The sequence below is a fragment of the Xiphophorus couchianus genome, chromosome 19 (assembly GCF_001444195.1).
Source record: "Xiphophorus couchianus chromosome 19, X_couchianus-1.0, whole genome shotgun sequence".
Lineage (NCBI taxonomy): Eukaryota > Metazoa > Chordata > Actinopteri > Cyprinodontiformes > Poeciliidae > Xiphophorus > Xiphophorus couchianus.
Window position 1 is genome coordinate 1,664,386 of NC_040246.1, and position 14,334 is coordinate 1,678,719.

At 39.4% G+C, this 14,334-nt stretch overlaps 2 protein-coding genes across 5 annotated transcripts; one reads left to right on the forward strand and one right to left on the reverse strand.

Moving 5' to 3' along the window:
- The first annotated feature begins 1,368 nt into the window (after positions 1 to 1,368).
- Positions 1,369 to 7,096, forward strand: LOC114134582 (dr1-associated corepressor). 3 transcript variants are annotated; one of them, XM_028001281.1, is made up of 6 exons: positions 1,500 to 1,745; positions 2,199 to 2,271; positions 2,926 to 3,049; positions 3,523 to 3,642; positions 4,564 to 4,663; positions 6,079 to 7,096. In XM_028001281.1, the coding sequence occupies exons 1-6, from the start codon at positions 1,704 to 1,706 to the stop codon at positions 6,103 to 6,105; spliced, it is 486 nt and encodes a 161-aa protein (XP_027857082.1). In that variant the 5' UTR covers positions 1,500 to 1,703; the 3' UTR covers positions 6,106 to 7,096. The 3 variants fall into 3 exon arrangements, with proteins under 3 accessions (XP_027857084.1, XP_027857082.1, XP_027857083.1); XM_028001282.1 differs by having other exon boundaries at positions 1,506 to 1,745; positions 2,956 to 3,049; XM_028001283.1 differs by lacking the exon at positions 6,079 to 7,096 and having other exon boundaries at positions 1,369 to 1,745; positions 4,548 to 4,663.
- On the reverse strand, positions 6,858 to 13,372 carry ahsa1b (AHA1, activator of heat shock protein ATPase homolog 1b). 2 transcript variants are annotated; one of them, XM_028001279.1, is made up of 9 exons: positions 13,135 to 13,369; positions 11,814 to 12,004; positions 10,400 to 10,482; positions 10,186 to 10,303; positions 9,939 to 10,030; positions 9,695 to 9,823; positions 8,224 to 8,325; positions 8,047 to 8,098; positions 6,858 to 7,650 (listed from the first exon to the last, which is right to left on the reverse strand). In XM_028001279.1, exons 1-9 carry the CDS (start codon positions 13,212 to 13,214, stop codon positions 7,478 to 7,480), a joined length of 1,020 nt encoding a protein of 339 aa, XP_027857080.1. In that variant the 5' UTR covers positions 13,215 to 13,369; the 3' UTR covers positions 6,858 to 7,477. The 2 variants fall into 2 exon arrangements, with proteins under 2 accessions (XP_027857080.1, XP_027857081.1); XM_028001280.1 differs by having other exon boundaries at positions 7,488 to 7,650; positions 8,224 to 8,368; positions 13,135 to 13,372.
- Positions 13,373 to 14,334: the final 962 nt, after the last annotated feature.

Here is a 14,334-nt window from a genome sequence, read left to right on the forward strand (position 1 = left end):
ATATTATATGGCTAGAAAACACATAATACTGTCCCTTCAAGGCAAAGCAAGACAAATTTGTCTTAGCATTCCACAGAATATTTTCCACAAAGTCTTAGAGATCATCAGGATGGTTTTTCTTTTTTTGGTAAACGTGAGCTTGGCCTGTGTGTATGTTTTGGTCAGCAGTTGTATTGACGTTGGATTTTCATATGGAAGGCACTTTAGCCTGTCTCCTTCTTACTGTCAGATCATGGACACTGAAGTGAATGGATGAATCATAGACCTGGAGTACTGGCGCAGGGTGAGATCGATAAGCTTTTGGAGTCATTTGGTAGGCTGGCCACCCCTGGGAAAGTTCACCATGTTTTTTTTCCCCTCAACGAGATAACAGTTCTGACTGAGGTTAACGAGCTTTTTTTTTTAACCCTTTCTAGACTGATGCATGTCAATCACTGTTTCTCACCCGTTTCTGAATTTCTGAGGCTAATGGCTTCCTACTCACTGAGCGGCCTTTCAGTCCAATTTGATACAGTAAGTGTTTCACTGTGGGTAATAATGCTGCCTTCAGCAGCATCTTCACAAAGTTTTTGGCTTTTATTCTGGGGTCAATCTGCACATTTTTGACCAAAACCCGTTTATCTCTGGGACACAGGATCCGTATTCTTCCTGCTATGATGGCTCCCATGACTCCCATCAGGTCTGTACTCGAAAATAATTGTTTGAACAGATTAACGCTGCACCTTCCAAGCATCTGGAAACATTTATTTTGACATTTTGTTTGACTTTCCCATGATGCCAAACAAGAAAGCAGTGTGTTGGAGGTGTGGCCTTAAAAGACATCCACAGGTGAACCTCCAGTTAACTCACATGTGCCGGTCAACCTATCAGAAGTTTCCAAAGTCATGACATCATCACCTGGGCTTTCCCTTGTTGTTTCATGAGATAATAATCATTCTTTATTTAAACCTCTGATTCTGAAAGCAATAATAAACAAATCTCTGGCATATCCTTTCTCTTACTATTGTGGCATTTAGCAAACAGAAACAATTTTGGTGATTCTAAATAACCCAAAACATGAAAAGTTTGGTTTGGTTCAACTTCTGAAAGTGAGAAAAAGGTTGTATACTTCTGCTTTCTACTGTAAGTGTTATTAATTACAAGGGGAATAATACATGGCTTTCAATATTGTTTATAAATAAAAATATCAAAAGTGTGGTGCATTTGTGTTCTGTGTTCTGTCCTCTTTACTCTGGTACTAATAAAAATAAATAAATCTGGTTTTTATATTATTAGTTAAAAAAAACACAAATAAAACATCCATCTTCAAGCTCAATTGTGTTTTAAATAATTCACAATTAAATACATTATGACTTCAACAAGAAAATGAACAAGTAATCTAAACATATTGTTTACTTCATACTGCTGCAACAACCACAACAGTAATAATCTGAATAATAATAACTATTATGATTATAATAACTATAATAATGATTATTATTTTGTTTTGTTTCCACCTCATGTGTTTTTCATTGTCACCGGGTAGATGTCGTGGTGTTGCCATGGAGCCTCTGGGGGTCAAATGTTGACATCACTTTTTTTTTTTTTCTTCTTCTTCCTCTCATCACTTTTCTAGCTACTAAAAGTAAACAAATGGATGCTGCAGCACTCTGCTGTAAAAACATGAAAAATGTGACTAAACAGCGGGAATTACAGCGACGAAAATGCCCGGACAGAAGAAAAAATACAAGGTGCGGTTCCCTCCGGTGAGTACTGCTCTCTGTGTTAAATATCAGCCGTTTAAAGTCAAACAAAACCAGCTAACAGCTAGCTCGCGCAGCATGGAGTAGAGGGGCACGGGTTGTGTTTGAGGACTACCGGATATGTCGGAAATCTTGCTACTATATAAAATCAGACCATGATAAGGCAAAAAACAAAACAAAAAAACAACTGTTTGGGCTTAGACTTAGTTTCGACCGCTACTTATGTGCATTTGTTGTGTATTTTACACAGACGAAATCAACTAGAAATTAGATCCGTGATAAAGTTAGAGTCCAGCGTCGGTCAGTAAACCGGTGGCTATTGCTATGTAACTTCACATTCACATTCATTTGAACAATTTGACCATAAAATTGCTTTTAGCAGAGCTCCAGCAAACTAACGGTTTGTATGAAAATTGTTCTTTTTTTTTTTTCTTAAATCTTTGTTATTGTTTATAGGGTCGCATCAAAAAAATCATGCAGAAGGACACAGAAGTTGGGAGGATAGCGACGGCAGTTCCGGTGATCATCGGTATCCTTCAAGTTGTGGCAAAAATGAAGCAGAAAAGAAAACTGACTCAGTTGTCAGTTTTACTGGTCTTTCAGATGTCCTTTAACTGAGCATCGGCTTTCATCCCGTCTAAGCGATGGGAGTTGTAGTCCAAATACGTAAAAAGCTTCCTCACCCGGGTTAGACGTGATACTTTCTCCCTACAGCTTACAAGTTATTGGTTTAACTGGTAAAAAAAATAAATGACAGACTCAACACGACAAACTGATGCACTGTGTGATAAAAACCCATATTTAAAATCAACCAAGCTCACTTTAGACATAGTTCCTCACTTATAAAAATAAATTTCATGTTCATTTTAAGTATTTTTTTGAATTTATTTAGTATGTGGTTAATCAATCAAAATTAAACCTACCCTTAAACAAACTTACTCTGCCGTATTTTGCTGACATCACAGCAAAGACATTGGCCAGGCTTTCTTTTGTGCACTCTCATGTTTGTTTGTTTTTTATAAACCTAATTCTTCCTTCACTTTCTGTGGCATTCAGAATGACTTTAAACTTGATTTGTTCCAGTTTTATTTCAAATTAGCCTGAACACAAATGAATGAGTAACATCTCAGACATCTTGAGTTGGGTTAAAAAAAGAAAGAAAGAAAAAAGATCTCTCCTGTAGAGCTGCGGATTCCTCAGCTGGAACAAACAGCCCGGGCTTTGGAGATGTTCCTGAAGTCTTTGCTGACCAAAACCTGTTTGATTACGCAGGCGAAGTTCAACAACATCGTGTCTGTGGCTCACATGTGAGTATCTCTACATGTTAGGAGTCTATTTCTGTTCATCTTGACGCAACATGGCTAACAGCGAGTGAAAACTCGACGATTAGAATACTACAGACAATCAAAGTAAAAATGACCTTTAATACATAAATATTGCGTTTTGGGCATTTTGTGACCTACACAGTCACGGGGAAACTGTTTACTCAACGCCCTCCAATAGGAGGGTGAGCCACACAAAACTGTGACTGAAGAAGATGATTGTTCACAGAGCGTTGTCTCCGAGAAAAATCAGGGGAAAGTTGGGTGGAAGGAAAATGGATGGTGGGAACAGGTGGATGGGGATAAACGTAGGTTTTAGAGGACTGTGAAGCTCAGCTCTTTCAAGAGTTTGGGGAATTTTGGTTTAGATCTGAATTTGTGTGCAGTTGGACAAAAGTGGGCAACCCCCCCCCCCCCCCCCAAACATTTATGTTTTTTTTCTTTTCTTTTAAATTTAGGAAGCAGTGCATAGAGTCAGAAAAATTGTTTCATTTTCTCAAAGACCTGGCAGAGGGAGCCACGTCTACAGCAACCCAGAAGGACAACCGAGGCATGAGTATTTGGCCTCCCTTACACGGGTAGGTCAGTTACACTTCTCATGTCTGAAATGGCCGTTTAATTATATACACCCTTTGACCCTTTGTTGACCAACACCAGCTGGTTTGCCGGATCTCACTTGGTGTTGAGGAAGATACAGACTTTTAATGAGCAAGTGAACAAGTGACCACATGTTACTGTGTCCTGACCTAAACAAAAACATCATCGATGAAGGATGTGTGGGAACGTTATCACCATGTCATTTCTTTTCCAATTGTAAATCTTTTAAAGGGGCAGCATTGTGTAAAATTTACTTTTTTGAGCTGTACATCATGTTATAATGTTATCCCTTCATCAAAAACATACCTGGAGTGTTTCCTTGATTCTTTCATACATGTTTGAGAAATCCTTTCATCTCCACGGCAACCATTCAGCTGTGTAAAATGCCTGGGTCGACCTAGCACCGCCTTCGAGGCACCGCTGCTCCTCAGAGCTGCAGCTTCCAAGCTTCAGCTTCACAGAGAACCCCTCCCCTGCACAGCTCCTTCAGACTAGCCAGCAGCAATTAGCAGACACCTTGTGGGACTGCGCATCTGCTGAGCTCATAAAAGGTACTTCTTCATAATAAAAACGTTAGTAAAGGCGGAGCCATGTTGTGGTGACTTGCTGAATGCGGCGCTTCAGAAAGAGCAGGAGTTTTTAAAGAGACAGTGGCTCAATCTCAAGGCATTAAATTACAAAGACAAATTTCTTTTAAGTCATATTCGACACATATAGCATTATGACAACAACTGAAGTTAATATAGTTACTTGATTATGATGTAAAATAGCACCATGTGCCTGGAAAACACATAATACTGCCCCTTTAATAGTGTTTCGTGGTCAATGTGGATTTGTAAACAAAGTAACCGATATCTGTTTTCACCATAAATGTAACATTATGCAGTTTATTGTCTTTCAAGGAACAAAAAGAGCAACATCGCCGCTAAAAACCCATCTGGAGCAGGAGAGGCTGTTCCCCAATGGAGCCACGGCCCACACGAAACCGACTCAGGCTCAAGTGTACGTATCCGGTTACTGAACACACAACGCTCACACACTCAACCAACAGCTTAGGAGGTGGAATTGGTGTTTGGGGGACACACAGGACCAGTGAAAAGTTTAGATGCGCTCATCATGGGTGTGACTGTCATGTTTAATTTTGGACTTTTAATGCCTCGTTTGAACAGTTCTTCCTCCCGGGTGGAATCGTGGTGCAGCACACGACTTCGGTGAATTCCAAAAGCAAAACTGAGGGGCAGAATTTTAACTTCATAGTGGATTTTTTTTTTTTTTTTTTTCTGTGCTCCACCTGGGAGAGCAAATTATAAATCCTCAGATATGTTTATAGGTGGGTAGGAAGAACTAGTTATGACCTTGTTGTTTTAACATTATGTTTTATCAGCCGAGACATTTGAAGGTCAAGTGAATTTGAGGTAAACACCAAATATAGTCTGGAAGTACTTTACCCTATTCTAGCATATGTATTACATAATATAAGTATTGGTTTCATAAAATTTCTATTAGAACAGATTGATTTGGGAAAGCATTTCTGCTGCTCAAAATCTGTTGTTTTCTAATTGTATTTGTGTAAATGTTTTAATTTTAGTCGCTCAATTTCCCAAACTTGCACAAAGCTGTCTTGTATTGTCTGGCTGGTGACATCATTGTAAGATATTAAATCAGATTAGTTACTGAAGTAGCCTTTTTCTATGGAATACTTTTTTTTACTCTTGAGTAAATTCCTGGACTTGTACTTGAGTGAAAATATGCTGAAGCAGAGCTGCTCTACCCACCTCTTGACACCAACTACTGCTAAATGGACAAAAATGTCCCTTTGCATGTTGTATCACATGCTTTTTTGTATCCATCAACGAGCGCCTGGACAAATTCTGCTTGGTTTTTTTTTTTTTTCACCGCCGCTCTCTTCGCAAACAGAAGAGGACAGTTAATACGTTTTTCTCCAGCATGGCTTTTTAAGCGTAGCTCACCAATAACTGACAGGGTTGAGGTCATTCCAGAGGCTTACTGTTAGCCTAGGTTATTTATTCCTAAACCGGTTTGGATGTGCGTTTGCCCGGTCCAGTTGGAACAGAGTGGCTGCGTCCTCGCCAGGAAACAATAAACTGAAATACATTTGACCATTTCTGACAAGCGGCCCAGTCTCGGCTCGCCGGAAATATCTCTGCGACTTTTCCCGGCGGCTACAAAAAGCGCGAGCTTTCTCCGCGACCTCTGAGAGCTAAGACATACTTACATCAAATATGCTTCATTAAAATTAATGATATTCATGCCCGTTTTAAGTATTTAACCTTCTTATAGGCACTCTGAATTCATATCCGAGAGTAAATGCACCCTCTGTAGTTATGCTAGGGTATTGCACGTTGGGGGAATTAGTAACTACTCCATCTTTTTTTTTCTTTTTTTCTCCCCCCCAGGAGTCGGAGCTCTACATTTGCTTGTAACGTGGACTTCCCAGCAGCACATCATTCCTGTTCACATGTCATTAGGCTTTGCAGTGACTCCGCAAAAAAAAAAACCCCAACAACCTAGACAAAAACACTATGTTCACTACTGGGACACAATAGCCTACATAAATATGACTGTTTTTGGACAGTAAGAGGGAAGAAAAGGGATTTACGCAGCAGTTTGAATCTGTACCAACATGCAAAGCTTTGGTAAAGAACAGAACGTCCATGCAGGACGGATTTCTGCTGCAGTTTTTCTTTTTTTTTGTTCTTGTCCATAGATTTGAATACTTAACAGCCTGCACTATTAAATGCAAGTTTTCTGTTAGGTTTTTCTTTCATTTTTAGCTTGTCTGCAGATTTGAGGTTAGCGTCATGAACTGTTTAACCCCTGTAGCCCGCAAAGGATTGATTTTTCATTTTGTTTTGCCGTCTTTGTTGATTACAAGTGCTTATTTTTTAATAGCAGCCATCGTGGTTTCTATTTTTAAAGCACTTGTAAATATATCTACATATATATATATATGTTGTTTTTTTTTAATGAAATGTGTAAATAACTCAAGGCAGGAGGTAAATAAAACTAAGCAAGAGCTTACAGCAGTTTGTTTATTCCAAGAAACTATTTCTTTAAACACGGCACTGGGCTGAAGTGAAGAATAAATAGAGGAATTCTGTTCTTAGAGCATTTTTTACTGCATATTTACATTTTTGAAGCCATATATGGTCCAACATACGCAGCTGTTACCGGCTTTTTTTTTGTGGAAAAAAACAACAACAAAAAAACAAAAAGCTGACGCTGACAAACATTAGTTTTAATGTTCCAGCTTCAAGTCTCACTGATGCTGGTCCTGTAATGTACATGAACACAATCTCACCGGATGAGGCTGTAATACACACCGTCTGAGCGCACACCCCGCACCCCCCACAACATTTTTTAAATGAGACATGCATCTTAGTTCAAATCAACTTTACTACAATGACTCAAGATGTCCTGGCTTCTTCGCAAACCGAAGCCAACGCCAATTGGAAGTGGTTCACCGGATTCCTCTTTTGTCCGACACGTTTTCTATTCGGCCCCGGAAGGGCGCGGTCCGCCTACGCTCTTTTTCGAGAACCGAGCCGAACACCGGAGCGGGGAAAAAACTCGAGAATTAAATATTTCCAGCGATTAAAACTTTTACACGCACGGCGACAGAGTCGTTTATTTCATTAACTCATCCTACGAGTGTAAAGCTGTTCTGTGCCAAAAAAAACAGGGAGAGGGCTGGGGGGTGAGGGGACAAATACAAAAAAAAAAAAAAAACAACCATAAAAAACCCCCCAACAAAACCCAAAAACAAAAAAAACAAGTTATTACACTACAGCTTCTTCAGAAAAGTCGTGCTCCATAGCCAAAAGTCTGTTTGATAGCTTCAAAGTAGTATCTCTTCCAGCCGCCTTTCGTCTGTTCCTCTTCGCTGTCGGGGACGCCTCTGCACTCCACCTTCAGCTCCGTCTCGCTGCTCCGGTCCAGGAACATCAGGGTGATGGTGGCGTAATGCTCTGTGGTGCAGAGAGGCAATCAGTTTCCAAAATTCAAATAAAAAAAACAAAAAACAATTATTTGACAGAAAAACCTGGAATGTGATTAAAATCTTCACAGTGTGGGAAAATTTGCATCTTTCAAACCCCCACAAAAAAAAAAAGATTGAATAGACCTTCTGCAAAGGGAGTACATTTTTATATACAATGGGGTTTTTTTTAAATATTTGTGGAAACGATATGTAAAACTGTTGCTGTCTTGACAGTGGAATGTGACGGAATCTGTTAAAAATAATAATTTAACTCTAAAATAACCAATCAGAGTCAAGGGGAGGACCTTAGCTCTGTCAATCATCCTTGTGTATGAGCTGTTCTTCTCCGTAACATAAAAAATAATCTAGAATATAAAGAACCTACCACAGGGCCAGTTGTTAAACCTCCACTTCATTACTATTTTCTCATCAGGTACCTGATGGCAAGAGGATTTGTTGTTAGTCGTCAACCATTTTCTACACGTGTTGTACATTATGCCTCAAATAAAACATGAGTTGTCAGTGACGTTTTCATTATCGTTGATGGAAACGTCAGCCTCACCAGCTCCGTGAATTCCCCAAAGACGTTTCCTTCGAGCAGGCGAAACTTTCCACCCCTCTCTCCGTCCACTGTCGCGGGACTGCGTGTGAACGCCTGGACCATCTGCACACCCAAAGATACCACACTGTGACATCCTGGCCTCCAGCTAGATGGAGTAAGAAAAAAATTTATTGTCCACCAAGGTGGACGTTTGTCCACTAACGCACACAGGAATGTTTTTGTTTTTTTTTTCCTTTCTTCTTCTTTCCTAAAACGGATTGGCGTTTTCAAAAACTCTCGCGTTCACACAGGACCGTTTTCAGAAATGTTTTCTTTCACACAGAAACACCCAAAATGGCGTGAAAAAATTGCTATTTTTTTCTTTTTAACTCCCCCACACCTGTAAGTGGCGCTAAACAAGAAGAATGGAACATGTGCACAAATCCTTCACACAAGATTACCAGTAGACTCAGGGGAAAAGAAAAAAAAACACAGATGGTGAACAATAACCGAGTGTGGAGTCTCTTTGGAGAACTTCTTGCAACTGCTGAAGGCACTACGTGTAATCCACCATTGTTGTTGAGTGTGACATGTTTGCAGTTATAAGTCACTTCATTTCTTTATTTTATTTGAGCAAAAATAAAGACAAAAATTTGACAAAAGAAAAACAAAGGATCAGAATGAAGTAAAACTCCTGTCCCTCCCCCCTCTTAGAAATACAGTTCGTGGAAAATACAGTAATTTAGGCTATATACAACTTTTTATTTAATTTGTTTTTATTATTTTATGCCGTTATATGTGACACGTGTAGGTATGAATGTTGCAAGACGGCTTTTTCTTTCCATATACTGAATTTTCCATTTCTTTTAAATTGATGTTCTTTTCCCTACAGGCTTTAATTTCCTCCCTTTAAGCTATTCCATATATCTACTCCACAACTTCAACTTGTAATGCACATTTGTTTGACTGTAACATGAGCTCATTGTTTTGTTTTGTTCAATATTCCTCTTAAGGCAGGTTAGAGGTCGGGCTAATACGTCAAGTGTTTCCAGAAGCTAAGCATTTCTGCTGTCCAAAAATACCGGATGGTCTTTTTCTCTCAAAAATTTAACAGACATTTTGTTTAGGGATGTGCCGATTCCCTTTTTTCAATTCCGATACAGATATCTGAGGTTTAGTATCGGCCGATACCAATCCAATACAGAAGAACGGTGCTGAATTGACTTAAAACTTTTTTGTTTGTTTGTTTGTTTGATTTTTAACAGACATAAATGTGCTGAATTACAAATTTATTTGCCAACTATCTCACACTTAAATACATATTGTTACAGATACTCGGCAACGCTTTAAAATATTCCTACTTTACAAAGAGGGGGGGGAAAAAAAGTGCCTAAAACTTAGTCAGATAAGACAGAATAAGCAGGTGAGCATTTGCAGGTGAGCAAACGGACGCGGGACCTGATTTGGTTCAGCAGCAGCAGGACGGACTCACCTCCTGGTTGAGAAAGACTCTGTAGAGTTCAGCTGGTGAGGTGAGAAACGTGTCTCTTATGGTGAATTTACAGGTGGGGATTTTGACACCAGTGTTGACGGGAGCTGCCGTGCTGCTTCCTGAGGAAACCTGAAAAAAAAAAAAAACAACAACACGGCATTCTAATCAGTCTAGCTCTATGTCGCGTCTCGACTCGTGCGCCGGGTTTTAATCCAGAAGCATTCTGCTGTCTTTAAACACAGACCTGAGTTTTGTCCTGCTTGGCTTTGGACTGAGAAGCTGACTGAGGCTTGGCCACGCCGTTAGCGGTAGGCAGGATCATCCCTTGCGTGAATTCTGCAATTTTAAAAACAATAGATGAATAATAAGAAGATAAGACAGTTTTTTTGTTCATTATTATTATTGAAAGAGCCAAAACATTGGTGATTATTAAACCGCTGGTTTTAATTTCTACTCGGGTCGGGAATGGTTTTCCCCTGATCTTTACAGACCTGTTTTCAAAAAGCCCACGTAACTCCCCAGAGCCTCCCGGATTTTCTCCGCTCCTTTAGTTTTCATCAGGTGGACCAGGGGCGTGTCAGGCTCATCCTTGTTCAACGAAATGGAAATCTGAGGAACCGGATCACAGGGACATGATTCAGTGAAGCCGCTCCACCACCACCGCCACCACGCAGTCGGGATCATTAAATCATCCGTTCGACTTACATCGAGATCCTCCATGTCATTCTCATCAGACAAGTTTGGAACTTCGATTGAACCTTTGTATTTTACTCCGGTTTTTGACTTTCCTGTAAAAACACAAACCCCCCCCCCATCAAATTCAAGTCAGTTTTTTAGTGAAAAGTCACTGGATGTTTGTGGGACTGCTTCAAATAAAATAAAAAAACCCAAAACATGACTAATAAATATGTTGTGGATAACATTTCCCTTGTAAGAAGACAAGGGGTGAAACAACTTATCATGATTCATCACAATTAACTATGTTAATCACGATAATCACAACTGCTTGATCAATCATGATCAATCACGATTACCTGAATTAATCATAATTAATTGATTACTGAAATAATCGAAAACTACTTTAGTATGTGATAAATCATTAACTGGAGTATACAAACTTAAAAAAAAGTCATTTGTTGAAAGAAAGAGTAGTGATTGCACCAAAACTGTGCAAAATATGCACTTTGCATTTCAGATAAAAAAAAAAATCCCTTTGTCTGTAAATCTTTTCTGCCCAGAACTTTAGCTTCACCCGGTTCAGATTAACTGCTATGTTATTGCATTGTAGGCATTAAAATGTGTATTTTCTTATTTTAAAGAAAAAAAGAGAAAAGAATTGAATTATTTTGCTGCTCTCATATTTTAATGTATTTTTGATCAAAAGTAGGCTTTAGTGGTTAAAAGAAAAAGCTATAGAATGATCCTTTTTAAAATTCAAATTAATCAAATAATCATCAGAATAATTGATTACTAAAATAATTGTAAGATGCCGATTTTTATCGTAAACTCCTCCACCCCCCACAAAAAAAGTCTAATTCTGCATCCGAGCTATTTGCTGAGGGGGAAAGTTAATTTTTAACCATTCTTGAGCTGTGGTCAGGGCCACACAAAATGAGTCCAAAGCCCTGTCGTCGCCACATACACTGCCACCTACTGGTCAGCCGGTGCAAGTCTCTAAAAGGTTCTTCAATCTCCGTGTTGACCGGCTCGTGTGTTTCGTGTTTCTCTGTGTTACCAACAGTCGGTCAGAATTAGGTTTGTAAATCACAGAGTTCATCGACGAGTTGTTCGCTTTGTAAAAGTTTCCCCATGTGAAACTGTTAAGATACAGTTTCACAGAAGAAAAAGAGCTGAATGAGAACGATCAAACATGTGGAAAACTAGGGGTGGGTAGAAAATAAAATCTATTTTGTGATGCATCAAGAGGCAAAATGTTACATTTTTTTTTTTAAAATACGTGCAACAAAAAAAATTATCTCTTCTTATTCCTAAAGAACACTGAAATGTTTTATTTTCGACAGAATAGCAAAGGACAAAGGACGATTCGTGTCACTTTAAGTCGACAAACGGAGCAGCTGCTGCGTGTCGTGCTCGGTTCAAACCCGGCTTTTCCACTCACCAGTCCAGGTCGCTTTTAGGTTCCATTCATAGAAGAAAATAAGTTTCCCTTTGCGGTTGTTAATCGAGGCCTCTCCGTCCAACTTGCTGACTTCCGTCACTTCACACGCTCCCTCGTCATCCTCCACGCTCAGCCCGAGCAGCAGAGACTTCAGCTTATCTGAAGACCAGTTTGTTGCATCTCTTTCAGTCCTGAAGATTTAAAAAAAAAAAAAAAAAGAAAAGAAAAAGAGACCACCATGTTGAGCAGACTGCCGTCTTGTAGTCATGATTAGAGGGTAAAAATCTTTTCTCTTGACCTCTGAACATTTTCGCACATTTTGGAAGTCGCATCGGTTTGACTGGCTTTGATGGTAAAAGTATTATATTCCACAGTAACAACTATGATGAGTAAAGTGACTATTACGATTATAAAGTGACTATTACGAGTCTGTTAGCTGGCATTTATTTTAGCCGTAAAAGGGGAGATCGTGCCAAGACCACCTATTGAACATTTTAGGGGAATATATTAAACAATTTTAGGAGATTTTGGAGTCGCAGTTTGTCACAATTTAGTGTAGATTGGGGCAAAGGAAATTAAAAATGTAACTTTTAAATTTAAAACTACAAGCATGATCTTGGCATCATGTAAAAAGTCATTTTATGATTTTTTTTAAATTTTTTTGTTGGTTTAGATCAAATAGTCTGAACTTCAGACATTTTTGCTAACACAAAATTTATGAGCCACTTGCTAGGAAAATCTAAGAGCACTCATTGATGTATTGATTTCAAACGCAACGAAAAATGAACTGGTTCATAAAAACAACAATGTGGTTCTCCATAGCGATAAATCACTGGAAGGGACTTCACTAACAGATGAAAGGCGATTATCTATTCGGAGATCAGAAGTGAGATTCAGTGGGATTCGTCTGATTTTTCTTCGAAGTAATAAAAGTAATAAGTAACAACAGCTTGTTTTCCACAAGCTGTGTAGGATTTGCGGTCACGTTTCAGTCTGGAGTTACATTGTGAGCACAACCAACATGGTCAAACTGGCTCCGCAGCTACACAGCGACACTGAAGGTAACGGCAACAGACACAGCTTTAGCTTCGGTGAACCGCTAACGGGTAGCTACATGTGACGCTAACTTGAACAACGTTAGCAAAAGCTTTCCTGCTAACCAAGACGTTTTGCTGTAGTTAATTACGGGACTGATAATCTCTCCTGACCGCAAGAATGTGACACGAAAAGCGGTTTGGGAGGAAAAAGCCCCGCCGCGAAGCGTGCGGTTAGCATCAGCTTCAAGCTAACTGGCAGTAAGTGCCCTTTCCTGTCGTCTCACCAGTGCCAATTGTTGACATTCGTCGCATCGGCTCTCTCCTCAACGATCCAGCGAGGGTCTCCTTCTCCCCACTTCGCCATGTGTGCGGATAAATAATAATCACAGTAGGATTTTTGAAAGCGGAGCGGAACGCAGGAGGTCTCGCTGTCTGTCAGTCAGTCAGCCGGTGGATGTCCGCTGCACGCTGCTGCTTCTAGAAACCTCTGGCGGTGCTCCTGCGTTTATTCTCCGAACATAGAAAATGCTCGAAACGGAACTTTGTAGAAAGAGGTAAAAAAAAAAAAAAAAGGTTCCCCCCTTCCTCCACACACACACACTACCGGAAGTTGTGTTTATGAGCGGTAGTTTTGCTTCGGGAATGTCAGACTTTGGATATTAGCACTCTTGTTTCTTATGTCTAGTTTTATACTTCTTCTGTATGCGGGGGGAATTTATTTTCTGCTATGACGTGATTTTAATTGCCAGAAGCTACCCATAAATATTTCTTCAGTATCTTCCTCTTTACTGGAAGATGATTTACAAACATAATTTCGACCCTCACTGTTCTCCAATGTGGAATAATCAATTCATCCTTTCTAATAGAAAATGTGTTTTCATGGATGAAAGGTGTCTTTGTCTGTCCACGCGTTATAAATGACAGAGAACATTTTTAACTCATAAAAACTCGTGTTAAAAATGTGATATTATATATTTTCCAGGAAGATAATACCGTTTGATTCCACAATCAAGTAACTACGTCACCTTTACTTGCCTATAAAAATGCAGTACATGTGAAGCATAACTTAAAATAAATTGGACTTTGCATTTTAACACCTTGAAATTGACCTCTGTCTCTTTAAGAAGCTCCGGCTCTTTCCGACACTCTGCCGTCAGCAAGTAATCCCAACAACCGGAGTCCCCCGCCCACCCTCTGAGATTTGATTGATAGACCCCCCCTCCCCCCCATGTAACAGCACTGGGTCACTCCTATAGTTGGAATCACTGCAAAATAGGGAACGAAGAAAAACAATGATGAATCTAAAAACTACAGAAAGTGAGAAAATGGAGAAATATAGAAATTGTCCAAAGGGCATCCAGACCAGCAACAATCACCTGCAAAAATAAAAAGAACAAGGAATAGTTTGGAACCTAGACTATTTTAACAGATGGGTTTTTTTGTTGTTGTTTTTTTTTAAGCCGTAGTATTATGTGAAATTGACT